The sequence below is a fragment of the Cynocephalus volans genome, chromosome 4 (genome assembly GCF_027409185.1).
Source record: "Cynocephalus volans isolate mCynVol1 chromosome 4, mCynVol1.pri, whole genome shotgun sequence".
NCBI classification, from domain to species: domain Eukaryota; kingdom Metazoa; phylum Chordata; class Mammalia; order Dermoptera; family Cynocephalidae; genus Cynocephalus; species Cynocephalus volans.
The window spans coordinates 32,396,043-32,419,809 of NC_084463.1; the positions used below are offsets into that span (position 1 = coordinate 32,396,043).

Genomic DNA, 23,767 nt, shown 5'->3' on the forward strand with positions numbered 1-23,767 from the left:
TTTTAAGAACTTACATGAATCTTTTGTTTATGAACAGGATGTCTCATCTGAGTCATAAGTGCCCCCTTCAAGGCTGTGAATACTCTTAGAGAACTGCTTATGCAGCCAAGACATCATTTTCCCCTTTTCAATCAAAAAGTGCCTCATGAAAGTGCTGATGATCAGTTTTCTAATTGAAAAGATGTTACTTTTTCTTTGTTGTTGGGAAGGCTCATTCTCAGGTAGATTGATTCCTTGGTGTTGGGAAAGTTTATTCCTAGGTACTCATGTCCCAGGTTGGGGGAAATGGTGAAAACAGCAGTTAGGCCAAATTAGGGCAACATGAAGTGGGGTCAGGAACTTAGAAGGGACAAGCTATTCATAACCAATGTTTTCAGTTGTATACAGTTATATAGAGATAGCAAATTTATAACCATATCACCATAAAAATATTAAGGATACTCGCAAACAGTTTTAAATTTTGGAAGAATCAAATAGGGGAAAAAAGCAAATGCTTTCGTCTTTGTTCATAAAAGTGTGTTTTACTAAATTGCTGTAAGTTATAGATAGCTTAAGAGAGAAAGTTTCCTTAAATCTGGAAACAACATTTAAATAAAGAACCAACAATGAAAGTTATAAAACATTATCAGTTATTTAACTTCATGTAATTAATTTTTGCTTTACTTGATCTTAACTAGCAGTTTTATAAACCCATTAGATTTCTTATTAGAGTTCTGAAAAACTTTTATTTTGTTCATTGATCTTAAAATTATTTGAAATCTCTCTTTAAGAGTACCTGTTAGAGTCTTTTCTATCAATTTGATTTCAGATGCCTTTAGGGAAAAATCAAAACTTCTTGCAATTTTACTAAGAATCTAATCAATACTTCAAGAAAATCTTGTTCTAATGTAAGGGAAACTTAGTTCTGTACTAGTGTACTAGTGTCTTTTTAATCTCAAAGTTCAATCTTTAGAAAGATTTAGCTAATTCCCTTCTAATTATAGACAGCTTAATCCCCCATAAAATTCTTTCATAAATTCACCTTTCACAAACCATTATTATGACTTACTCATTCAACGACATGCTTTTTTTGGACTTTCTGTTTTGTACTGCACTTCCTCTTTCCTAAATAACCAGTCATTTTACTCTACAACAGAAATTCGTTACACAAGATGCTGTCTCATATAAAGGTATTCTCTTTTCTGTTTAACTTTCCTAACCACAACTGTGTCTTCATACCTATAACTTTATTCACAACTCCTCTCTTCTCCAACATACTTGTTCCTTTCTCATCAAAAACACACCTTATATTTTTTGGTATACTTATATACAAAATTATATATACTAATTAAAATGAACTAATTACCTCCCAAAGGCCCCACCTCCTAATACCATCATGTTGGGGGTTTAGGATTTCAACATATAAATTTGTGGGGGACTAAAGCTTCTGATAAGAAGCTTGACACCCATCTCTCTACCTTCCTCAGAGGGCAGGAGCTTGCTCTATATGTCTCAGAACCTTCTCAGGGGCTGTCCAGTTCGCTCACTTGGTTAGAGTGCAGTGTTGATAACACCAATGTCAAGGGTTCATATCACCTCACCAGCCAGTCCCCCAGAAAAACTAAACTGCACATTGGAGTCACCTGAAAGTTAAAAAATATTGATATGCCAAAAAACTTGATCTCATAGAAGTAGAGGGTAGAATAATAGTTACCAGAGGCTGTGAAGGCTGGGGGGATGAGGGGGAGGGAGAGGTTGGCCAACAAATGTAAAATTACAGTTAGGTAGGAAGAATAAGTTCTGTTGTTCCACAACACTGCGAGGTGACTGTAGTGCACAATAACTTATTGTATCTTTTCAAATAGCCAGAAGACAGGATTTTTGAATATTCCCAACACAAAGAAATGATAAAGATTAGAGGTGATGGGTAGACTAACTAGCTTGATTTGATCATTGCACAGTGTATGTATGTATCGAAATATCACTCTATTTTATGTGTCAATTAAAAAAATTAAATTAAAAAAATATATATCGCTATAGCCTGATTCCACCTCAGAGATTCTGATTTTGTTCCTCTGGGTTTGGCATGGCCTTGGGATTTTTGAGAACACCCCTGATGCTATTGTGCAGCCCAGTGTGAGGACCACTCTCTGGAACACTCAGCACAGAGTGTCTGGAGCTGTGGGCAGAACAGCAGACCCATGAGGGAGGCAGGGGAAGGACAGTGAAGGAGGGGCCGCAGATGCCCACAGTCAGCCAGTGTCACAGGCTCGCATTCTTTCCATTGTAAAGTATGCAGAACTGGTCTTACCAAGGCTCACTAGGCCCTCTTCATTCCTCTGTTAATGATCTTTGCTTTCACAACCCATTTCTTAACCCCTGGGAGGCTCTTCTCCAAACTGGTGCTAGGAGCCCCTGGCTCCAGTTTGTTATTGTTAGAGACGGATTATCTTTTCTCTCCTTCTTCCTTCCAATTTCTAGATTGGTAAACTGCTATCTCACTTCCAACTTTTGCCGAGGCCTCTTCTCAGTTCTAAGCACCACCCGGAGCCTAACTGAATTGGACCTCAGTGACAATACTCTGGGAGACCCAGGGATGAGGGTGTTGTGTGAAACGCTCCAGCACCCTGGCTGTAATATTCAGAGATTGTGGTAAGTCCCCATGCTTGAGCATCTGTGTGTGTGTGTGAGAGAGAAATAGACACTGGAGAAAGATCTTAGGGACTGAATTGGTGGTGTATTAGTTTCCTGGGGCTGTCAAAAGAAAGTAGCACAGACTGAGTGGCTTACAAGGAAATTTATTTTGTCACAGTTCTGCAGGTTGGAAGTTTAAGATCAAGGTGTTGACAGGGTTGGGTTCTTCTAAGGCCTCTCTCCTTGCCTTGCAGAAGCCATCTTCTCCGTGTGTTTTCATATCATCTTTTCTCTGTTTGTGCCTGTGTCCTAATCTCTTCTTACAAGGACATCATCAGATTAGATTAGGATCCATGCTAATGATTTCATTTTAACTAAATTACCTCTGTAAAGACCCTATCTCCAAATACAGTTATATTCTAAGGTTCTGGGGGTTAGGGCTTCAACATATGAATTTTTTTGGGGGGGGGGAAATCATCCCATAACAAGTGGGAAGGCAGAATAAACTGGAGTCCAGTTGTTTGGGAAGTTTTGGATAGGGAAGAATGAAGGAGAACTGACAAGAAAGCCATTTCTTGGTGGTACAACCAAAAAGCCATGACCTTCAATATCCTCAGTGTTTCCTCATGGGCCATGTTTACTGATGCGAATTGGGGAGTTTCATCATAAGTGACCATGGTGTATTAGTCAGTTTTGTTGCTTATAACAGAATACATGAACCTGGGTAATTTATAAGGGAATAAAATTTATTTCTTGCAGTTTTGAAGGCTTGGAAGTCCAAGGTCCAGGGGGGCACATCTGGTGAGGGCCTTCTCCCTGGTGGGATCTCTCTATACAGCCTGTGGTGATGCAGGCAATCAGATCAGAAGGGCTGAGTGAGACTGCTTTAATGTACTCACTTGCTCTCTTTATAAAGCCATCAGTGCCCCTCTTGTGACAACTCATTCACCCATTAATCCATAAATGGATTAATTCATTCATGAGGGTGTGGTCTTCATGATACAATCACCCCTTAAGAGCCTTCTTTCAACACTGCCACATTGGGGATCAGTCTTCCAAATAAGCTTTGGAGGGTAAAAATATTCAACCCATATCACATGGCTACCTGAGCTGGAACCCATCACAATAATTTGGATAGGCTGAAATGTCACAGGAAATCTGTGGCTGTATTAATAACGTGCTCACTCTCAACCCACACTATGAATCAGATTCATGCAAGCCAAGGTGAGCATGCAGATGCCTGGGCCACCCCTCAGCCCTGTTTCCTCACATGCTCAGTGAGTGCATGCAGGTATCTACATTGACGAACCACATAGCCAATATTAAAGTCCGCCCCTATAGGCTGTTTTCACACCTCCCTCTCTTGCCCATCACTAACTTTATCAGTTTTACCTGCTACACCAACTGTTGTCCACTCTTCCCCATCTTCCCTCCACCAGCCCAGGTTTGACAACTGCCATCACTTGCCTGAACATTGCATGACTTCCTAGACTGTCCACTTTCTGAGGATAGGATTCATGTTCATTTGTCTTGTCATCATCTTTGCAGCAGGCATCTTAGTACACGTTAGTGCTCAGAAAAACACGTGGAATGAATGTTGGTTGTTTGGTCTTTCTACATCTGCTTTTGCCCGCCCCCCCCCCCCCCCCGCCTCCAATCCATTCTCCACACACAAGTCAGAGGATTATTTAGAAAATTCAAATTTGTGCCATTCCCTTGCTTGAATACTTTCTCTTCACTCTTTTGAGAAATTACAAGACCTCTTGCCTTCGGGGCTCTGACTGTTTTGGGCACTTAACCTTGCTTCTCCAGCTTCATCCCATGACACTCTCCCCATTGCCCCTGTGGGTATTTCCATGTGATTCCAGAGAATGAGACGCAAACAGGGAAACTTGGGTAGTAATGAGGTACTTTGTGGATATGTAGCAATCTAGTTGTTCACTTGCTCGTAGGGATGTTCCTTGACTTAGGATGGGGTCAAAGCCTGATAAACCCATCGTAATGAAAATATCATAAAGTCGAAGATGCAATTAATACATCTAACCTACTGTGTACATCATAACTTAGCCTAGCCTACCTTAAATATGCTCAGAACACTTACAGTAGCCTACACTTTGGAAAAATTATCTAACACAAAACCTATTTTATACTGAAGTGTTTGATATCTCATGCAATTTATTGAATATTATACTGAAGTTGAAAAACAATGGTCATATGGGTACTGGAAGTATGGCTTCTATTAAATGTATATCACTTTCCCACCATCATAAAGTCGGGAAACTGTAGGTTGAACCATTGTTAGTTGGGCACTGTCTGTAGTTGGTATGAAGATGAGGACAGAAAGAAAGGTAGTTTCCAACAGGCTATAAGACATATGAACTATTGGCCTGGAAAGGAGCTGGAATGTTGTTTTGTCCCCACAACAGTAACAAATTGTTGTTGGTAGTGGTGATGGTGGTAGTTGTTCATGTGCGCGCACGCATGTGCGCGTGTGATTGTAAAACACATCAGGAATCAGAGCTGCTTTCTCCTTCAGTGTAAATGGAAGACTGGGATTAAATACTTAAGCACAATGGGGGGACAGTGTTGTCAAAGACAAGAAGTAGATGAATACAACCCTAGCAAGAGCTGCACCCAGTTAAAGGCACTTCAACTATTAGGTAAAGACGTGAACCCACAGGTTCAACACCCTTTTTATTTACAAACCAGAAGTGTGCCATTTATACATCTGAGCGTTGATCACAATGCACCTGGCATTATTTATGGCTGGGAGTTCACTGGCGCTCTGCACTTGTGGCCTCAGACAGAGAGCTGATGAGCCTGGGAGTTACCTTCCCGGTGTGTCTTGAGTTTTATTCAGGAGCTCTCTGATCAGATGATATGTCCGTGAAAATTTTGTTATAACTTTCCTTTTGTAACATGAGAACATAGGTGCTCCTCCTTGGTGCAGAAATCAAGCATAGACCAGCAGGCAGTGGCAGAGAAGCAGGCCATGTTCTGACACCTTCTGCTTCTGTGCTTGGCATGAAGGTTGGGGAGGTGTGGCCTTTCCCATCAGTGCTGCTTCGACATCTCCTTGGTCCTGAGCAGCAACCAGAAGCTAGTGGAATTGGACCTTAGCGACAATGCCCTGGGAGACTTTGGAATCCAACTTTTGTGTGTGGGACTGAAGCATCTATTCTGCAATCTGAAGAAACTCTGGTGAGTCCGAACTCATTTCCCCTGTGAAGCTCACCTAAGGAGGCATGTTTTGGGAACTCTGACTTCAATGAAGCACAGTGGGCTTGAGGTTTAGAGTGAGAATGGCCTCAGCAGCTCAGAGGGTCTCCTGCATTTATCTCTGGGTGTTTGTCAGTAATTCATTCAGTGTTTGTTATGAGGAGAGCCACATACTCAGCCCTGACAAGGAGCATAAACTATAAAAAATGATGCCTGCCTTTAAGGTACTTACAGCCTAGCTGAGAACATAAGCCCGTTGTAATGCATTGCTTTAGAAGAGTTTTGAAACTTCATGACAAGCCCTTGGTCTCCACACTGAATAGGAAAGAGTGCTAGGGCAATGCAGACACTTGATGTTGTATGCAGCCCTCCATTGAATGCTGCTGGGAGACTTGAATTTTGAAGAAAAGAAGAAAGCACTTGAAAAGGGCAGAGCCAAGTCATACCCATTAGAATGGCTATTATAAACAAAAACAAACAAGAACACTAGAAAAGGACAACTATTAGTGAGGATGTGGAGAAACTGTGTTGCTGGTGGGAATGTAAAATGGCACAGCCACTCTGGAAAACAGTACAGTGATTCCTCAAAAAATTAAACATAGGATTACCATTTGAGCTAGGAATTCTACTTCCATGTATATATGCAAAGGAGTTGAAAGCAGGGGCTCCATCTTACATTCGTACCCTCATGTCTGTAGCAGCATTATTAACAATAGCCAAAAGCTGGAAATAACCTCAAATGTCCATCGATGGATGATGGGTTTTTAAAAAAGTGGTATATACATACATAGAGACTTAAAAGGAATTCTGATACATGCTAAAACATGGGTGAACCTTCAGGACATTATGGTGAGTAAGATAAGCCAGACACAAAAGGGCAAATACTGTATGAATTCCACTTACGTGAGGTACCTAAAATAATCAAATTCACAGAGACAGAAGTAGAATGGTGGTTGCTAGGGGCTAGGGGTAGGGGGAAACGGGGAGTTCTTGTTTAATGGGTACAGAGTTTCGTTTTTACAAGATGAAAAGAGTTCTTTCTGGAGATTGGTTGCACAACAAGGTGAATGGTGCATTGAATGGTGCACTTAAAAATGGTTAAAACGGTAAATTTTATGTATATCTTACCACAATAAAATGTAGAGAGTTGGGATGAGCTTGGAAGGTGCTTACTTGTTATTACATCAAACAGAAAAGGAAATCAAAAGTTTATATGGAGCCTGGATCCACTCCCTTCCCATGAGTAGACTGGAATAGGGGCACTGGCAGGTATGAGTACCTGCTTAATTCATGGCAGAGAGTGGGTGAGAGATGTGACTGTGACATTCTACCATCTTTATGGAAGGTTGGTCAGTTGCTGCCTTACATCAGCGTGTTGTCAGGATCTTGCATCAGTTCTGAGCACCAACCGTTCCCTGACCAGACTCTACATGGGGGAAAATGCCTTGGGAGACTCAGGAGTTCGAATTTTATGTGAAAAAGCCAAGCATCCGCAATGTAACCTGCAGAAACTGGGGTAAGTCTTCATGGGTGTCTCTGTAGAAAAGCAGCTTCTCTTCAGAGATGAATTATTTGGAAAATGTGGATGGGAGTTACTCTAAAAAGGGTTAATGAGATGGAGTCGAGGGTAGAGAATAGAGGTAACAAATCAGAAGTAGTTTGAAGCACTAGATACTAGTAATATATACAGCTGCTAATAATGTAATTTATGCTAATTTATGATTATAGAATTAGAGCTTTTTAGAGTTGGAAGAAACCTTAGAGATTGTGCTGCCCAGTTTCCCATTGGGTGAAAAACTTCTAAGACATTTGCATGAATAGTCACCGATTTAGTGTGAATACTTCCAGGTATGTAAGTTAGTGCTGCACAATGTGGCCTCTCCATTAGAGAGAGTTTTTATTTTTTTATTTTTTTTATTTTTTTATTTTTTTATTTTTTGTCGTTTTTTCGTGACCGGCACTCAGCCAGTGAGTGCACTGGTCAGTCCTATATAGGATCCGAACCCGCGGAGGGAGCGTTGCCGCGCTCCCAGCGCAGCACTCTACCAAGTGCGCCACGGGCTCGGCCCGAGAGTTTTTATTTTGATGTAGCACCTTCTCTGATTTCTGTGCATTTATCCTTGTCCTTCTCCCTGGGAGAACTGAGGAGCACATCCAATCCCATTTCCCCAGAGACATCAGTCACACTCTAGATCGTCTCTTGCATACATCTCTAAATCCTCAAGTAGGATGTAGCTCAGCACCTTCTCCTAATTAGTCATACTCTCCCAGGTAAGGGCTGGTGTGTTAATGTCCCTCTTTGAATTGCAGTGCCCACATCTGAAAATGTGGTGGAACTTTTACTTTCTCTGGCAGGGCACTGTGCTTTCACTGGTGGAGGCTGTGATGTCTTTATGTTTTTGGTAGTTACATCAGATTATTGGTTCATGTTGGAATTTTGCAGTAAATAATAATACAAAATACCTGCTAATAATCTTGCACTTACTGTGTATCGCTGCTCTTCCATGTTCTTTACGTGGGTTATCTCAGTTGGCCTTGTAAAGATGATACAAAGGAGATATCAGTGCCTTCGACATAGAGGAGAAAATAAGGCTCAGGGAGCTTCATACCTTTGCCTAAGGACACTGAAATAGAAGGTAGTGGAGTTCAGTGCAGACACACCGTGTGTGATCCCACTGGCCACCGCCTTGATCCCAGTGCATGGCCTTATGAAGTGTTGCTAGAGGGCTCTCTACGAGGGTACTTCAAAAAGTTCGTGGAAAAATGGAGTTAAAGATAATATGAATCCTTCTGTGAACTTTTTGAAGACCCCTCATATAGGGCTTCTCCATCCGGCTGTCAGTGTAAGTGTGGGGTCTTGCATTTACTTTGCCAAATTTCATCTAATCTTTACTTTGACCCATTGTCTAGGCATTTTTGAATTTTGATTCTGTCAATATTATCTATAAATACTACAAGCAAACAGTATGTCTTTATTCATGTTACTGATATAAACACCAACCAGATCACCATTCAAGACAAAATACAGCAGGAAGGGTCTTTCCTGAAGACTAATCCATTAATACCTAATTAACAACAAATATTTGTTCACAGAGCTCTGATACTTCCTTGGACTTGTCCCAACAGCCCATCCCCAGACATCACTGTGTCTCTCTCCTGGGAGAAGTCCGCGTGCAGTGCTTCCGTGTCCTCCCCTTACGTTATTACTCTTCCTCAGCAATTTGGCTTCTGCTACTTTCAGTTTGTTCAACAGATATGATTTAACCTTTTTATTTTCCAGGCACTCTGGGTTCTGTTGTGGGTGCTAATAGTAGTAGTGAGTAAAACAGACCAAGACCTGTTTTCACAAACATCCTCATAGGGACGGAGTGACAGAACAGACAGACAAAACAGTGTGCAGTGTGTGTACGTACAGATGGTCCCAACTTAGCAATGGTTCAGCTTAGATTTTTCAACTTCACTGTGGGTTTATGAGGATGTAACCCCATCTTAAGTTGAGGAGCATCTGTACTATAATAAAAACTGGGGTGACAGTGAGGGCCACTTTTTTGCCCAGGTTCAGTGAATGCCTCTTAAGCCGGTGACATTGGAGCATGTACTAAATGAAGTACAGGCATGAGCCACGAAGAAGCCAGGGAAGAACACTTCAGGCAAAGCAAGCAGAAGTGAAGAGGCCCAGGGCAGAGACACTCAGTTGACCCTCAGTGATCGTGGTTCTGACTTATAGATCCTTCCCAGACCTCATCTTAGTTGACATCTGCCAACTGTAATTCTGCTCCTCACCTCCTGCTGGAATACCTTCTCTTCTCTTGTTTTTAGGGCACTGTTTAGTCTTTCCCACGAATTTTATAGCTTTCCCTTCTCTTGATCCTGTGTTGGCTCCCCTTCCTGTGGTCTGGGAATTTCACCATTGGTTTTATTTTGTACTAAATGTTTCTACACTCCCTGGGATCTCTCCTGTACCCCACAGCTTCAACAACAACCTAAAGACAGATGGCTCCCAAAAGAGATCTCAAGCCCAGATATTGCTCTTGACCTTTTTCTTACAAAACTAACACATGCTCAGTGTAAATATATACAAAAACAACAATAACAGCTCCAAAAATGGTATATGAAGTCAAAATGAAAGCTTCTTCTCAGCCTATTGAAAGAGCCACTTACAACAGTCCAATATGTAAACAGCCAGATATTTTGTTAGACACAAACATTCATCCATCTGTGCATCCATCCGCTCATTTTAATACACTCTATGAAGTGTTTTTATCTATTTACTTTGCTAGGGCTGCTGGAACGAAGTAGTACAGAGTGGCTTGAACAACAGAAATTTATTGTCTCTTCAGTTCTGGAGGCTGCAAATTTGAGATCAAGGTGTTAGCAGGTTGGTCCTTCTGAGGGTTGTGAAGAAGAGTCTGTTCCATACTTCTCTTCCAGCTTCTGGTGGTCTGCTGTCAGTCTGTGACATTTCTTGCCTTGTAGATTGTTTTAGTCTGTTTTGTGTTGCTATAACAGAAATACCTGAGACTGGGTAATTTATAAAGGAAAGAGGTTTATTTGGCTTACGATTCTGGGACAGCTGTGTCTGGCATGGGCCTCCGGCTGCTTCATCTCATGGTGGAAAAGTGGCAGGCAGCAGGCGGGTACAAGCAGATCACATGTTGAGAGGAAGCAAGAGAGAGAGAGAAGGTGCCAGGGTCTTTTAAACAACAAGCTCTTGCGGGAACTAATAGAGCGAGAACTCACTCATTAATCCTCCCTCCCCCAGGGAGAGCATGAATCCGTTCATGAGGGATCCGCCCCCATGACTCAGTTTCCAACACTGCCACATTGGGGATTAAATTTCCACGTGAGTTTTGGAGGGGACAACACATCCAAACTCTATCATAGATGCATTACCTTGATCATTGCCTGCGTCTCTCCATGGCATTCTCACTGTGTATGTGTGTGTCTATCTCTGTGTCCATGTTCCCCCTTTGACAGGGACACAATTGATATTGGATTAGGGCCCTAATGACCTCATCTTAACTACTTACATCTACAATTGATGGTATTTCCAAATAAGGTCAAATTCTGAAGTACTGGGGCTAGGACTTCAACAGGGCAAGACACAACTCAACCTATAACAATTGTCTGTATATTGAAACTGGCATTATAATAGAAATACTTTTCTTTGATTTGCTTTTTTCATTTATAATGGATAAATTTCCATGCTGATTGTGTGATTCCATTTTCTGTCTCTTATAACAGAATACCTGAAGCACCAGGTAAATTTTATGTATATGGGCAAGGTATAAAGAAATGAAATTTATTTCTTACAGTTTGGGGGCCTTGGAAGTCCATGGTCCAAGGAGTACATCTGGTGAGGGCCTTCTTCAGGGTGGGAGCTTTCTACAGAGTCTCAAGGTGACACAGCGTATCACATGGTGAGGATGGCATCAGCTAGAGAGCTAACCTGCTTAGCTGCTCTCTTTATAAAGACAGCAGAACCACGCCCATGACAACCCATTACTACATGAATGGATCAATCCATTCATTAGGGCACAGTCCTCATGATCCAATCACCTTTTAAAGGCCCCATCTTTCACCATCATATTGGAAGTTAAGTTTCAACATGAGCTTTGGGGGGACATTCAAGCCATAGCACTGACGTGTGGATTTATAGATGGGGCATAATATTGCATAGTATGCATTACCATAATTTATTTATGTACTTGTTGAATGAGGAACTTTTAGGTGAGTTTCTGCTTTTTCATTATGATAAACAACTCTGCAAAAAGACTTTATATATGCAATTTTAAGTGTGTGTATTTCTTTTGAGATAGATACCTCTAAGTTAGTAATGAGTCAAAGGAATTAATCAGTCAGAATTTTTAGGCATTTTATATTTTGTTAGGTATAGCCAAATTTTCTTTTCTTGAACTTTAAGCCCTTATCTCTGGGTACATATTGTGTCCCATCCACTCCTTATTCCCCCACACCATACCAACATTACACAAACATCACACATTAAAAAAATTGGTTTAATTCTCATAATTATTCCCTCACCCCCATCCTTTGGCCTGCTCCTGACCTCTTCTTCCTGCCTTGTTGAATAGTGGGGCTTTCCAGGAGGCTGCACAGCTAGTAAACAGAGGGCAATCCTAAATTGTCTTTACTTTCAGTTCCCTCCACTTCTCATTTTTTTTTTTTTCTTTTTAAATTTACATAACACCAGAGGGACTTTATAAAATGCAAATTTGGTAACATTTGGCCTTTGTACAAAAACCTTCATGAATTCTCTGGAGTCAAAGTAACATTGGCACATCTTAGCTTGGCATGCAAGGCTGTCCCAGACCCTGCCCTCTCTCCACTCACATCTTCCACTCCGTTTTGAGTTGTATTAAGTTAGTTTTTAGTTCTAAGAACTAGGCCTGCCCTTTCACTCTTCCTTACCCTGCATACCCTTTTCCTTTTGCCTGGAGGGTTACCCCTACTCTCCCACTTTCCAACTATCCATCTAGGTACCTCCTTCTAATTCTTCAAATAATTGCTCTAATCATTTTTCTCGCTGAGAAGTATGGATAAAAATAACACTCATCTTGGGTTTGAAATAATTCAGTAAGATTCTTCTATTTAAAGTCATCATTTCACCATCAAGCACATAATAAATACTTAATAAATGTTAGACCTTCATTTTTCATTATGAGACATTTTTTATGACATAGGGCAAATTATTAATAAAAAAAACCAAACCACAGATTAACCTAATACAGTATGTGGCAGGATATCTGTGCTTGGTAAATGCATAACTGTGTTGAATGGATTGGTTAAAACTAAGATGTATTATATTGACCACATTCCTGTAATCTAGTGGATTGGTTGGAAGGACTTGGTTGTTTCATTTTCTAAACATTTTATTATATACTCAGTATACTCATCACTCAGACTCAGTGGTTATCAACATTTTGACAATTGGGTTATGACTTTTTTTTTAAAGAAAACTACCCTGTCTGCTTGTGACTGCTGCCACTTCACTGTGCAGTACTCCTCAAACATCTGGTGAATTTTCTGGAAATACTGGTAAAACTTCCCACTACATAACTTTAAAATATTCTTTCCTTTTCTCTTTGAAGATCATCTCCAGTCTTCTGGAATGTTCCTCACATCTGCCAGTAATTCTGCAAATCCCTTTTGTATGTTCATTAGGGACTCTCTGATATAGAATTCTTACCCAGAGGTGAGAGCTTACCAGAAACACACAAAACTTGCTTTGTTTTTGTTCATACCTCTTGGGCTTCATTTCCCTCTTAGTCCTGCCTGATCTATCTTTTCAATTTGATTCATCCTTGACTAGGAAGATGGAGATTTGTTTATGCTGCATTGTCGGAATGAATTTCTTCCGTGTTTCTCTTTTTCCTGGTTCTTAGACATCAAAGAGTTTAAAAACATGCCATTGTCAAGAACTCTGGCAGGAAGGAACGTAATCACATAAGATATTCTTAAGGCTTTGTTTAATAACTAGCATACGTGGCTTTCTGTATACCATTTACCTTCCTATGAGTTTGAATGCAGGAGTAACACAACTATCTATTTCAGAGCCCTCATCCTCCTGTCAGGTGATAGAATATGCTCAATTTGACCCAAGAATAGTATATCAGAAACCCGAATTCCATTGAGTTTAATGTAAACCGAGGGCTTTTCACTCTGAGAGTTCCTGTGCTATGCAGAAGGAAGAGCAAGATGGACAGAGGGGGCAATGGAGAGAGGGGATGGAACTAGAAGGTGGGGCCCTAAGTCTGTGTCCCCTCTCCACCACACACCTGCCTTTTGACTTTGAGAGAAACGCATGATTCCTTGAGCTTCAGATTTCTAATCTGTAAAAGGTATGTAATAGTCATAGCTGCACTGCCTCCTTGCAGGTTGATGTAAGAAGCAAGTAAGATAGGTCTCTGCCATGTTAGAGGCTTTATCAGTCAGGGGCAACTTGTCTGTCTGGAAGAAGTGGTGCTGAAGAGCAGCCACTGCCAGAGGGAATCTGTGTAAGAAGGAGGAGGAATATGCGGAGAATCCCGATCAGTTTGCTTTTCCTCTTACTGTTGTACTGATCCCAGCAAAGTGTCTAGTGAGAATAACATTTGTTTCTCCTGTAGTACGCAGAGACAGGGAATCATGCTCTGCTCAGTTGTGTCTCAGGTGCTGGCTTCTGAACTTTAGGAATGTAGCTGCTCAGATAGGACAGGGTACCTGTGTTGAAGCAGCTGTGCAATGTCTGGGAGAGGCTGGGTGCTGAAGACTCTTCTCTCTGATCCTTCTACAGGCTGGTGAATTCTGGCCTTACATCAGTTGGTTGTTCAGCTCTGTCCTTGGTGCTCAGCACGAACCAGAATCTCATGCACCTGTACCTACGGGGCAATGCTCTTGGAGACGCGGGGGTCAAACTACTCTGCGAGGGACTCTTGCACCCCAATTGCAAGCTTCAGATGTTGGAGTAAGTCCCTTGGCTTATTAAGGCAATAGGAATACATGGTGGTTAAGAGTGAAGGGGAATTTGGGGGGAACGGCCACAGAATATTCTGTATCTGGGAAGTGAGGTTTCCTCTTAGGGTTTGGCTTATTACAGGATCATAGGACTGGGAGGAGTTCTTCTACATGGTATAAAGGAAGAAATTTGAGTCCCTTTCGCCACAATCCCCTGTACTGCTGAAGAATGGGGATGGTATGGCACTTGCATTTTATGGAAATTTGGGGGAAGATACAGAATTTGAGAAAAATCAATTCATAAGCCACTATTACTAATTTGATCTGCATAATCCAGTAGACTGGAAAAAATATTCCCATCTAAAAAGGAGAGAAGAGTAACTTGGGATATAAGGATGTTTGAAGCAAGTTAATTCTGTATTTTCTCTGTATCGAAAACAATATAAGCTAGGGGGACTTGGAGGGATGGTTAAGGGGACATTTTCTTTAACTTGCCCCCTTTCTTGCAGATTAGACAACTGCAGCCTCAGCTCACACTGCTGCTGGGATCTTTCCACACTTCTGACCTCCAACCAGAGCCTGCGAAAGTTGAGCCTGGGCAACAACGACCTGGGTGATCTGGGGGTCATGATGCTCTGTGAGGTTCTGAAACAGCAGGACTGCCTCTTGCAGAGTCTGCAGTAAGTGTACTCTGCAGCGATTCATGTGGTGGGATTCAGAGTTCTAAGGAAAGGTTGACCAGTTACCAAAATTCAGGATGGCTCTGTCTTCATTTGCACTTAGGATTAGATTGGGTATGGGCCAGCTGTTGCAGATTTTTTTTTTTTTATTAAAGGAGTTTATTTTTTAGTTGAAACATATTGATTGTACATATTTATGAGGTACAGAGTTATATTTCAATACATGTATACAATGTGTGATGGTCAAATCAGGGTGATTAGAATATTCACCATCAAAAAAATTTATCATTTCTTTGTGATGAGAGCATACAATAAATGATTGTTAATTATAGAGGCCTAGCACTGCTGTAGACCACTAGAACTTATTTTCCTATCTAGCTGTAATAGTTGCTGCAGATTTTTTAAAATAGGGTATATGGGTCATGATCTTCATATTGACTCCATCCAGACATTTAGAATAATCAAAGTTCAGTTGGATGTTTAAAGAGTTTTTATCTATATTCTTGAAAGAAACACAGTCCTAATAAGTGTGGCCAAATAGGATTATATTTCTATGCAGGGGAATGTACTTTGTAGAGCTAGACTACAATTCATCCTGATTGCAAAGGTCTTTATATAGTGGGGGTGTTCTTGTTTCTGAGGATTTCTAGATGGAAAAAGAGTGCTCCAGAAACATTGAGATTAGGAATTCTGTAAAATTCAGCAGTGTGTTTGAGACCACTGGCTCCTGTCTGTCTTCAGCAATACCACTGCAGTAGTCATTACCTCTTTAATAAGAGCTTCCTAGCCAGTCTCGTGGCTTCTGTCAGACAGAACGATCACACTTTTCTATTGCTTGGCTTTAAGGTCAACATGTTCTCCTCTGGATTTCCTCCTACTTCACCAGCTATTTCTGCTCAGTCTCCTTTTTGGCTTTTCTTTGTCATCCTGACCATTATATATTAAATCCTCAGAGTTCAGTCACTGGGCTAATTTTTCTTCTCTACAGTTTCTCCCTCATTTGAGTTATGTAGTTTTTCAGCATTACCATATATGTGCTGTGCCCGCCAAATCATATCTGCATGAATTCTGTGTCTGAATGGTTGTCTGACCTTTCCACTTGGGTGTTTAATAAGCCTCCCAAACTTCACGTGTTCAAATCCAAACCCATGTTGTTCTCCTCTGTCTAAAACCTGCTTCTTCCCCATCCCAGTCAATGATAACTAACTCCTAGTTGTTCAGGCCAAAAAAATCCTGGTGCCATTGTCATTGTCTCTTTTTTCTTATATCCACACCCAGTCCATTGGTATGTCCTGTCAGCTCTGCTTTCACACTGTGTCCACTCCCTGACCACTTCTTGCCAGCTTCATGGCTCCCGCCCTGGCTCAAACCACTATCAGCTCTTGTCTGGATTGTTGGGGTGGCATTCTGAGAGGCTACCTCCATCTATTATTCTTACTGTAGTAGACAATATGAGTCAAATTATATCAGTCTCATCTCACCAACATCCTCCCATGACTTCCCGTCATTTTCAGAGTAAGAGCAATGAAGTCATGGCAGCTTCTAAACCACACATAATCTGGCCCCATCTGCTTCTGAAGATTCATTATCTTCTAACTCTTACTTGTTCCGTTTCAGTCACAGTGGTCTTCTTGCTGTTTTGCAGAAATACTGTTCCCTCTGGACCTTTGCACTTGCTGTTCCCTCTGCCCAGAACTCTTCCCTTCAGTATCCATATGCCTTGTTCCTGCACATTCCTAATTCTTTACTTAAAGGTCTTTTTCTCTGTGAGGCTATCATTGACTGTCCTATTGAAAATAGCAACCCAACATTCCTTTTCCTCCTCTGTTCTTATTTTTCTCCATAGTGTACATCACCATCTTATGTACTGTGCCATTTTCTTATATATTTATTATCTCTCTCTCCCCCCCAAAATGTAAATCGCATTACTCCAGGGACTTCTATCCAAGTTCATGACCTCAAGGTTGAGAACCTAGTGGAATGCAGGTTTAAATAAAGAAAAGTTTGGATCAGCACTGCATCCTTGTGCAGACATAGTGGGGCATGTTTGCTGCAGGAAAAGATGACATTCCTGGAGCTGAGAGAAGTGGAGCAACAGAGGGAGGGATTGGACAGGATGAACCTGGGGACATTGTTATATGTGGAGTCACCAACCCAGCCCTGAGGGACATTCAGAACCCAGCTTGGGGGGTGGGCTCAAAATATACTGAGGAATACATGGATGCAGTCAAGTAGTCTTAGTTTGGGCAGCGATAACAAAATACTGTACACTGGGTGGCTTAAACAACAGAAATGTATTTTCTCACAGTTCTAGAAGCTGGAAAGTCTAAGATTAAGGTTCTGTTTAATTTGGTTGCTGGTGAGGGTCCTTTTTTCCTGATTCAGATGGCTACTTTCTTGCTGTGTGCTTGGGGGGGGGGGGGGGGCAGGGCCGGAGAACATGCTCTCTGGTGTTTCTCTTATAAGGACACTGATCTCATCATGAGGGCCCTGCTCTCGTGATTTCATCTAATGCTAATTACCTCCCGAAGGCCCCATCTCCCCAATACCACCACACTGGGGGTTAAGGCTTTGACTTATGAATTTTGAAGGAAGACAAACATTCAGTGAATAATACAACCAAATCAACATGTTAGAAGTGATGCAGGACAAATGGTCTAATTTCTTAAGTTGCAAGGTAAACTTTAATAAAGAGGAGAAAAAACTTATTTCAAAGATGACTTGAGAGACATACCAAGTAACTGCAATGTGTAGGTTTTATGGGCTCCTGATTAATTGAATATAATGTAAAAAATTTAGAAGACAATCGACGAAATTTGAGCACTGACTGAACAAACAATAATATTAGGGAATTATTGTTAATTTTTGTGGTGTGATAATGACATTTTAGTTATGTTTTAAAGTCTTTTTCATTTAGTATCACACAGTGAAATATTTATAGATGCATGAAATGCTGTGTTTAAAATAATCCACTGATGTGAGGAAGGGGTGGACAACAGAAACAAAATTGGTCATGAGCTGTTTTAATTGTCTCACCTGGGTAGTGGACACATGGGATTTATTATACTATTCTCTCTACTTTTACGTATGTTTAAAATTTTCCAAACTTGAAGGTTACAAATATAGCAGAATCCACAATGAACATGAAGCTCAGCATTTCAGAGCTTAGAGGTGTGTGGGGTTCGGGGAAATGAGATGAGATTTTTAAGGCCCCAAACTCTTAAGTTTTCTGAAGAGTACAATCTAAGGCTTTCTATTTGCTTTTACAGGTTGAGTGAAATGTATTTCAATTATGAGACAAAGTGTGCTTTAGAAACACTTCGAGAAGAAAAGCCTGAGTTGACCATTGTCTTTGAGCCTTCTTGGTAGGGATAGAAACAGGACTGCCAGACTCCAGTGTTCTTTGGCCCCTACCATCCAGGTGTGCACAAGTGGAGTGAGCCCTCCTCCCACCAGGGTCAAGACCACAGCTCTGTGATTCTTCTGGTCCAGTGTCAGAATGAAAGCTTGCTGATGGTGCCTTTATGTAGGGACCTGGAACATCTCCTCTACCACAGGGTGCGGACACCAGGACAATGAAACCATCCAGATGCTGCTGTTTTCATCACAGTGCTTCAGGAGGAGAATGTTCCTGTTGATGACCTCATATAATGAGCTCATTCAATAAAACACTTTTTCTGTTTGTGTTTCTTTTCTTACTCTAACTCTCCCTTCCCTATTTTTTCCCCCTTCTCTTTCTGCTTGCTTTTGTTCATATCATCATTTCTGCTTTCTATAACTGACTGTAATACAGAACTAATTGACTGTGTATAATGTCGCAGTTTTGTGGCAGCTACTTATTTATTTTTAATTTTTTGTAACAGTTATTTTCTAATAAAAATAATATGTGCCTATTGTAGCTATTTGAAATATATAAACTTTTTTCTATTTATTGAGTGAAATGGTTTCCTTTCCTTAATTTTGAAAAAGAGTGCTTAGAAATCTTTTAAATTATTTTTCTAAACTGCTAAAGATAAATTAAATTGCTATGTGCATTTTAAAAGTCTCTTTGCCAAATGATTGAATTGTAGTTAATGAAATAAAAATCACCTCACCCTAGCTCTCATGGGTGGAATTTCAGCTCTGGCAGGACAGGAAGGTGAAAGTCATTCAGGGTAATGTTTTAGAGTAGTAGACTTTGCATTCACAAATAGAAGTATTATGTAGAAAATGCATCTTGGCCTTCAGTTGGCAACAACTTATTTAGGATTTATCCCATCTGAGGCACATTTCATCTCCCATGCTTCGCATAGCATGAAATCATGAACCTTGATTAATTGCATCTCTGTACAAGGACAGCTCTTGAACCATGGGGAACTGTTCAGGATGGAAATATTGCTTCCTCTGATCAGTGAGCCATCCAGATCTCTGTTACTCGAAGTGTGGCCTATGAACTGTTGATGTAAGAAGATTGTGCAAAAATGTAAATCACATTAATGAACATACTTTCTAGATAAGCTGACATTTAAAAAAATAGTAAAACTGTCTTAATAAAGGAAACAGTATGTGATTTCCATTTGGTGCAAACCCTTTGTCTTGTCTAGGACTTTTGAGTAGAACTTTTGAGGAGCACTGATCTAGATAATTTGCTTTCTACATCTTGGTGAAGTGAACTATTGCAGACTGCCTCCCTGCTACAGACATGTCAATATGCTGGATAAGTAATGTAATTAAAAACACATAGAGGAGCTTGAAAGAGAAAAAGAGAACTTTTGAGCTCTAGGAAATTAAAACCAGCTTGAGAAGCTTAAGAGTCTTATCTATTCAGAGGAATATCTGAATAAATAAAGATGCTACAATATGACTTTTGAAAAATTCATGGTTTTCCACACTATTAAAACTTAAAAAGTGAGGTTGCTGGATAGAATCTCAATCTATAGACATCAACAGCATGAAGTTGGAAAACAATCATTTTTTTCAACCACTGTGGTGAAGATTGGATCAGGCATGAAGCACCAATAGATGCTAACTAAATCTATAGGGACATTTTAATGAGCAGGATACTTGTGTAGTCTCAAAGTCTCTCTCCATGGATAGTTAATTAGTTACAAAAGACAAATAGTCTATATGCAGTGCAGAAATTGGACAATACCTTCACCATATAATAAAAAATAGTCAATAAAAAACATCAGTGGAAAAAATAAGTACCCATTGATATCCTCACTTACATTAAAAGAGCTTCACTTGTGTGAAGATAGACCTAATTTTCCAACTAAAAACCCTGCACTTTGAATGTAAAACATAAAATTCTGAAGTAGAAGGAGGAGGCCCAGCTGGGAGCTCAGTACCTGAGGAATGACAGGTGAAGTCTCTGGTTTTCTTTTATTCCTCACATATGCCAGACTTGGAGCTGATGAAGCTCTTTTCAACAAATAGAATAGGATCAGTTGGACATCCATTTGCTAAATAAGTAGAACTTGACCTCATAGTTTATGCAAAAATTAAATGGATCATGGGTTAAAATGCAAAATGTAAAACTATAAAACTTTTTAAAAAATGGAAGAAAACTTGAGAACCTATATCTTGGTGAAAAGTTTTTATGTATGACACCAAAAGAATGATCTAAAAGTAAAAATTGACATATTGGATTTCATCAAAATTTAAAACATTTGCTGTGTGAAAGACCTTGTTAAGAGAATGAAAAATTACAGACTGGGAGAAGATATTTCCAAGTCATGTGTCTTGACAAGAAACATATCTAGAATATATAAGGAAGTCTCAAACCAGTTAGGAACATAGGTAAAAGAAAAGGAGATACACTGAAGAAAATATGCTGATGAAATAAGAAAAGATGTTTATCATTAATAGTCATTAGGGAAATGCAAATTAAAACCACAATGAAATATCACTACACACTTACCAGAATGGCTAAAATTAAGAAAAATATATAGTGACAGTACCAAATGCAGGGATGCAGAGAAAATGGATTGCTGAAATGTTGCTTATGGGAATGATAAATTGTACAGCCACTCTGGAAAGGGTAAAACTTCTTTTTGTGTGTGTGTGTGGGATCGTAACCCTTGGCTTGGTGTCATCCGCACCGCGCTCAGCCAGTGAGTGCACTGGCCATCCCTACATAGGATCCGAACCTGCGGCGAGAGCCCGGCTGCGCTCCCAGCGCTGCACTCTCCCGAGTGAGCCATGGGGTCGGCCCGGAAAGGGTACAATTTCTTACAAAATTAGATGTGCTTATGATACAACCCAGCAATTGCATTCTTTGGCATTTACCCCAGAGAATCACAAACCTAATAATCACACAAAAAAGCCTGTTCACATGTCTTCATAGCAGCTTTATTCATAATAGCCCCAAACTGGAAACAATCCAGATGTCCTTCAGTGGGTGAATGATTAGATAAACTGATACATCAATAACCGTGGAATATTTTGGCAATAAAGAGGAACAAACTATTGAGACACACAAGAACCTGGATGAATCTCCAGAATTATATGCTGAATGAAAAAAAAAAAAAAAAGTCCTGAGACATTACTTGTTATATAATTCTATTTATATAAAATTCCTGAATTGGCAAAAATGTAGAAACAGAGGTCAGATTAGTTGTTGCCAGGACTAAGGCAGCAGGTGTGGTGGTGCTGTGAGGGAAGTAGATGCAGCTGTAAAAGGCAACATGAGGATCCCTGTGGAGGTAGAAATGTTCAGTATGTCTGTGCCAATGTCAGCATCCTGGCTGGCATATTGTACTACAGTTTTGCAAGGTGTTAGCATTGGGGGACACTACATAAAGAGTCTGTGGGGTCTCTTTAATTGTTACAGCTTCATATGCATCTACAGTTAGAATACAGTGTTTTTTAAAAAATAAATCCAGGATAGCTGGCACACTGAGAATGCCTCGAAATTTTTCTTTTCTTTAGGGTACTTCATGGATGAGATCTCACATATCTGTTTCTTGTCATTCTGATCAGACATGATGCTCATTCTCAAGAGTGAGTGATGTGTAAGAATCACATTGGGCAGAATCCAGAAGCTGGCCACGGGTTTGTCTTCCTCCTAATTTGTGTTTTGGATTCCTTTTAAAAGTACGAAGAGTTGTGTGTCACATACATGAGCCAGTTTTTAAGCCAGTGTCTTGCAACTCCAAACCCACACCTGTATTAGCTCCTTTTTGAGGGTGGGGCTGGGAGTGTCTCATGTAGTTTTGCTTTTCTTGACCCTTCCACTGTCTAGATAAAACCACTCTTGGCTCTTTGCGTTAGCGTTGCTAGTTGACAGTCTCCTGTGCATAAAAGTAACACAGGTTAAACGCTGTGAGTAAATGCACTGGACAGAAGTTGACCTTCCCCATTGAGTATGAGCCTCTCACTCCTCACTGACTCTTCTGTCTTTCCCAAATAGCCTCTTGAGAGCTCCCTTCACGTCCTTGTTCCTCAAGGTGTAGATGAGAGGGTTGAGAGTGGGGATTACCACCGTATAGAAAAGAGTCAGGAATTTCCCTCCCTTCTGGGAAAAATGGCTCCGGGGCTGGGCGTAGACCGCGGTGCCACTGCAGTAGAAGAGGAAGACCACGGCCAGGTGGGAAGAGCAGGTGCGGAAGGCCTTGCTCCTCCCCTCCTGGGACTGGATGGTCAGCACTGCCCGGGCGATGTAGCCGTAGGAGATGAGGATGAGCAGGAGCGGCCCCATCAGGAAGACAGTGCCAATCACCGATATCTGGAGCTCGTTGACCCGCGTGTCTCCGCAGGCCAGGCGGATCAACGCAGGGACTTCACAGACAAAGTCATCTACCCGATGGTGATGGCAGAAGGGCAGCTTCATGGTGGTGGGGGAGTGCACCAAGGTGCTAACAATCCCACTGGTCCATACGAGAAGCGCCAGCTTCTGGCACAGGTGCGGGTGCATGATGACTGCATACTGCAGAGGTCGGCATACGGCCACTTAGCGGTCAAAGGCCATGATGAGCAGCAGCACGCACTCAGCAGCTCCCAGTCCCAGGAAGATGTAGAGTTGAGCTGCACATCCCAAGTAGCTGATAGTCTTGTCTGGGCCCCAGAGGTTGACCAGCATCTGGGGAACGCAGCTGGTGGTTAAGCAGAGGTCCAGGAAGGAGAGTTGGGTGAGGAAGAAGTACATGGGGGTCTGGAGGTGGGGGTCAATGTGGGACAGGATTATGATGGTGATGTTGCCCACGAGGGTGACTGTGTAAAAGATAGTCACAGCCACAAAGAGGATCTTTTCCAGCCTGGGGTTATCTGAGAAGCCCATTAGGATGAAGCCACCAGGGATGGTGTTATTGGCCACATCCATTGAGCACCCACCTGGAACTGAGAAGAGCAGCACATCAGGTAGAATGCTACCTAGAGCAGGCAGAGACAGGTGGCTTTTGATTCTAGTAAAATTGCCTATTTTATATCAATATTTTCTGTAGGCTTTTACTGGCCTTTCTTTGTTATTAGTGCCTTCTTGGGCGTTTTCACCTGCTCGTTTCTTCAGACTTGGATGAGTCTAGCAAACTCCTAGAAGGCTCAAGTGTAGTAGGTGAATGTTTAACCCCTGCATTTTTGGGAGCAACAGCATTACTGGATTCTCCTACCCTTTTCCTTAGAGTCAAAGCTACCCCTTGACTTCTGCTTAAGTGACTTCAGGTTAACATTTGTGTTCTCCACCTCCAAAAAAACCGAAAAAACAAAACCAATTTCACTTCTGTACTCATCTCAGAGCATATACTCTACTTTCCTAATGAGCAGAATTATTCATGTAATGTTGCGTCACTCAGTGAGATTTCCATCAAGGAGTGATGAGGCCACCA

General features: G+C 41.1%; 2 protein-coding genes across 4 annotated transcripts in view; one reads left to right on the forward strand and one right to left on the reverse strand.

The window, feature by feature from the left end:
- Positions 1-18,648, forward strand: part of NLRP3 (NLR family pyrin domain containing 3) — a 74,014-nt gene extending 55,366 nt beyond the window's left edge. For 2 of the 3 annotated variants that reach the window (XM_063094299.1, XM_063094298.1), the window contains 6 exons: positions 2,461-2,631; positions 5,644-5,814; positions 7,178-7,348; positions 14,126-14,296; positions 14,796-14,966; positions 18,236-18,648. In XM_063094299.1, coding sequence (XP_062950369.1) covers positions 2,461-2,631; positions 5,644-5,814; positions 7,178-7,348; positions 14,126-14,296; positions 14,796-14,966; positions 18,236-18,335 — 955 coding nt within the window. In that variant the 3' untranslated portion in view covers positions 18,336-18,648. The remainder of the gene's footprint in view (positions 1-2,460; positions 2,632-5,643; positions 5,815-7,177; positions 7,349-14,125; positions 14,297-14,795; positions 14,967-18,235) is intronic. The other variant, XM_063094300.1, reaches the window with a different exon arrangement.
- Positions 18,649-22,320: 3,672 nt separating this feature from the next.
- On the reverse strand, positions 22,321-23,265 carry LOC134375928 (olfactory receptor 2H2-like). The gene is given in 1 exon segment (XM_063094661.1): positions 22,321-23,265. A coding segment is annotated over 1 exon segment (945 nt).
- Between the last annotated feature and the right edge of the window lie 502 nt (positions 23,266-23,767).